At 45.3% G+C, this 4,144-nt stretch overlaps 1 protein-coding gene across 1 annotated transcript; it reads left to right on the forward strand.

Moving 5' to 3' along the window:
- Positions 1-1,016: 1,016 nt before the first annotated feature.
- Positions 1,017-1,763, forward strand: LOC149254958 (uncharacterized). The gene is made up of 2 exons (XM_089454893.1): positions 1,017-1,193; positions 1,497-1,763. Exons 1-2 carry the CDS (start codon positions 1,017-1,019, stop codon positions 1,761-1,763), a joined length of 444 nt encoding a protein of 147 aa, XP_089311019.1.
- The last annotated feature ends 2,381 nt before the right edge of the window (positions 1,764-4,144 follow it).

Raw genomic sequence — 4,144 nt, forward strand, 5'->3', positions numbered from 1 at the left:
CAAGCAATTACGCGCCACATTAAGACACACAGGCTACTATCGAAAGTTCATCAAAAGCTACACCCAAATCACGGCTCCGATGGAACATTTGCTAAAGAAGGACGCTACGTATTGTTCGAATGAGGAATGTAACAAAAGTCTAGAGACACTTAAGGAAAAGATGGCCTTGGACCCTATACTGGTCTTTCCGAAATGTGACGTCGAATTTCATGTGCATGTCAATGCATCATGTATCGCATTGGGGGCGGTACTTACTCAACCAGGAGCGGAGGGAATCAACCACCCGATTGCGTTCACAAGTCGTCGGTTGTCAAAATCTGAGAAGAATTATTCCACTACTGAGCGCGAGGGGTTAGCGATGGTATACATGCTTCAGAAATTCTGCCACTATCTACTTGGAGGTCACTTTAAAATGTATACCGATCAATCGGTGTTAAAATACCTAGTGAATAAGCCTGTGTTGCGGGGGCGTACCTGTAGATGGTTGTTGTTGTTCTAGGAGTATGACTTTGAGGTCATCGTCAAACCAAGACGTCTAAATGCAGGTCCAGATCACCTATCCTGAATTGAGACTACCGAAGAACCCACCAATCTCAAGGACAGACTTCCGGATGATCAGCTATATGCAGTGCACGTCGCAGATGGTCACTTTGAAGGTATAATCCATTTCTTAACTACAGGAACTACACCACTGGGATATTCCATTCAGTAGAAGAAGGAATTGGTAATACGTGCGACAGACTTCACCGTGATTGTAGGCCAGCTCTACAAAATGGGTAACGATGAGATATTGTGCTGATATGTCCCAAAGTTCAAACGAGGACAGATCTTGGTCGAAGCACATGGGGGGGTTGCTGGCAGACATTATGTGGGTCGCACCACAACTCAGAAGATCCTTCACGTAGGATTATAGTGGCCTACTCTGCATTAGGATTCGAAAGCACACTTTCGAGCTTGCGACGTATGTCAACGGACGGGGAAACCATCGGGAGAGATGAATGCAGCTCCAACCATAGATGACGCTACAACCCTTTGAGAAATGGGCAATCGACTTCGTAGGACCTATCGAGCCACGAGGGAAAACGAATGCACGCTATATCATCACCGTGACAGAATATTTTACCCGATGGGCTGAGGCACAGTTGGTTAAGGATTGCACGGCTGCAACAGCTGCGAAGTTTTTATTCGAGAATGTACTAACAAGGTTTGGATGTCCCAAAATTCTAATGAGCGATCGGGGAACACATTTTCTGAATGAAATAATCAGTGCGCTCACTGAAGAATTCCATATATACCACCAAAAAAGTACGTCATACCACCCACAAGCGAATGGGACCGTTGAAGCATTCAAAAAAATCTTGGAGACTGCACTGACCAAGGTCTGTAATGCACAACAAAATGATTGGGACTTGCACATCCCTACTGTGCTATGGGCATATCGCACCACATGCAAGAAGTTGACGAGCCAGACACCTTTTTGGTTAGTCTATGGCCAGGAGGCCGTTATGCCTATGGAATATATTGTGCCTAGTCTGCAGATAGCTGCAATCACTGGTATGGCAGACCGCGGGGCATTGGAGGAGAGGCTTGTGCAGCTCGAAGAACTGGAAGAGGAACGGGTTTTGGCTGGATTACATCAGCAAGTACAGAAAAAATGCGAAAAAGCGTGGCATGATTGTCATATTAAGGTGCACACTTTCAAAGAGAATGATCCAGTATTGCTATACGACAGTAAATTTGAGAAATTCCCTGGGAAACTCTGAATGCATTGGTTGGGACCCTATGTCGTCAAAGAAGTTATCGACAGGGGCGCAGTTCAGCTTGCCAAACTCAATGGGGACCCCTTCCTAGGCTGAGTGAATGGCAGTTGCCTGAAGCTCTATATGAGGGGGTTGACTGCCTAACTAACCGTTCGAGGGATAGTCTCACCGCTCCGGTGAGTTGAAAGAGAGCACGGGACAGTAAAGCAATCTGGGAGAAAGAGGCACAAGTGCCAAGATACGCATCGATCTAGCTCATCATCAAGATCCCGGTCGCGCAGCCAGAAGTACACTACTGCGTTGCCCCGAGCAAAGCTGATCGTTCACGTCACTATTCACGACAAGATGTCTGCATTATGGCAAAAAGGAGCGGGTAGTGGGCAATTAAGAAGAGTAGTATGAGCCAGACATGGCATGAGCTACCACAGACCTTCCATAGAATAGGCAAGAACTAGGGAATTTGAAATTCGAATCGCTTATAAATCACTGTGGGACAGCCACCGGGTGAGCTACACTTCCGCAAAGCATATGCTAAGTATTGATATGGAGCTGGTTAGTATCTCTGCACAAGGAATAAGCCCGAGGGTGGTGGTATGGCCGATGGAGCAGCAGGACCATCTAAGGAGCATGGTGTTGACAGCCGCGGGCGTTCTGCAGCCTGTTGCCTCGGTAGTAAGGGATGTACCAGAAAAGGGGAGACACGAAGTAGAATTGGTCCGGATGCCATCGTCCCGACCATGGGCAGGTTGGCAAACCACAACGATGTAGCACAAGAATGGAGAAACGAAGACTACGGGAGAAACCAAAGTTACTAAGGCATCTTTGAAAGACCTTAAGGAGTGGGATCTCATGGACAACAGCAACAGTCTTGCAAAATTGCAACACAAGCTATAGTAGACAGGGCGAAGAGCGGATACGAAGGTTGGAAGTGGTTGTGGTGGTACAAGGAGGTTCCGTACGCGGCTCCCTCGCTCAAGCTAAAATCTGATGAGGGGGTGTTCTGTGTTAATTGAGCAAAGCAGAATGAGCAACATTGGTCGCAAGAAGTGGCAGAAACACTGAAGTAGGAGTCGAACGAAGCATGGTACGAGACAACGAAGAAGCAGTTGGACGATGAGCATCACTCAGAGGGAGGTGAACCGTGAAGCCATGGAAGCATGTCTCGCCACACCAACGAGTGACTTAGGACAAGTCACGATGATTATGTTGGGGGACTATTGGGTAGTGGAGGTCCCACATAACAGTTCTGGGTCTGATAGCCTAGAAATTAGGATAAAAATATTGTAAACCTTTGAAATATGCGGAGTGCGAAATGTAAAAGATTGAGTCAAAGGGTTGTCTGCCTGAAAAATAATATAAATTAATAGGAAGTAAGTCGGTCCATGGACCATAGATAGGTATAAATAGAGCGTGACTCTATGAGGGAAAGGCAGTTCTTTTTGGGGTATGATTTTGGAGTTTTGTTATGTAATGGGTTTTTGAGAAGAGCATTTTGAAAGCGTCTGTAAGTCCAAGTTGGGGGGTTTGGGTAGAGGATAGAGGCTTTGCAGCTGTGTGTGCAAAGGCCTGGAAGAGTCTGCAACTGTGTGCGCGGACCCTTGCAGCTGAGTGCATAGGGTGGATTTGGATGTACTAGTGTTGAGTGGAAATAAAGCTAAGTTCATTCTGAAAATTATTTGTGATCTCTGACTTATCGTGAATCTGGCACTTTTTATGGTTAATAAGCCTATTTTTGTCTATGCACATTGGTTATTGAATACTTGTGAATCGGGTTTAATCTTAATACACGAATCGAATGAAAGTGATAAATGTTTGCTTAAAGACCACTTTAAAAGTAGATCTCAGCTGCAATACTTCATCCACTAGATTAGATCTGTAGATTTCGAAGGGTATTCAGGATCTGCGCGAATATAGCGCAGCATGAAGCTATAAAACAGAGCATGAACCATCCAAACCGCATCGAGACATCCCAAGGGTGCGGAAACCTAGTTCCAGCACCCTCCTCTGCTACCTTGGGTGAGAACTTAGTCCGTGCTCCATGGGCTATTGCCGAAAGGGCCGGTAGCTGTGGGATTTGCTTGGCTAAATAATTCTTCCAAACCTGGGTCAGGCTTATATAAGCCAACAGCTATGTGATTTTTTAATGAGTCTAGCGAACATGAAACTCGGTCTTGTCATGATGGACAAGTTTGTCCATATTTGATGTTTAACGAGTTTAACGACAATGATAACTAAGTCCTTTTCATGTTTAGAGAGTCTGAAAAGGGACAAAAAGAAAACTCAACATGTTCTTTTTTGCAAATTTGTCTCTCAAGTCCAAAAAAACGTAAAATAATACAAGAGAGAACCTATTGGCCATGTTTGATCAATGTATTCCTTTTTCG

The sequence above is a fragment of the Pinus tabuliformis genome, chromosome 7 (genome assembly GCF_031772625.1).
Source record: "Pinus tabuliformis cultivar Carrire ecotype Pingquan chromosome 7, CPIR1, whole genome shotgun sequence".
NCBI lineage: Eukaryota > Viridiplantae > Streptophyta > Pinopsida > Pinales > Pinaceae > Pinus > Pinus tabuliformis.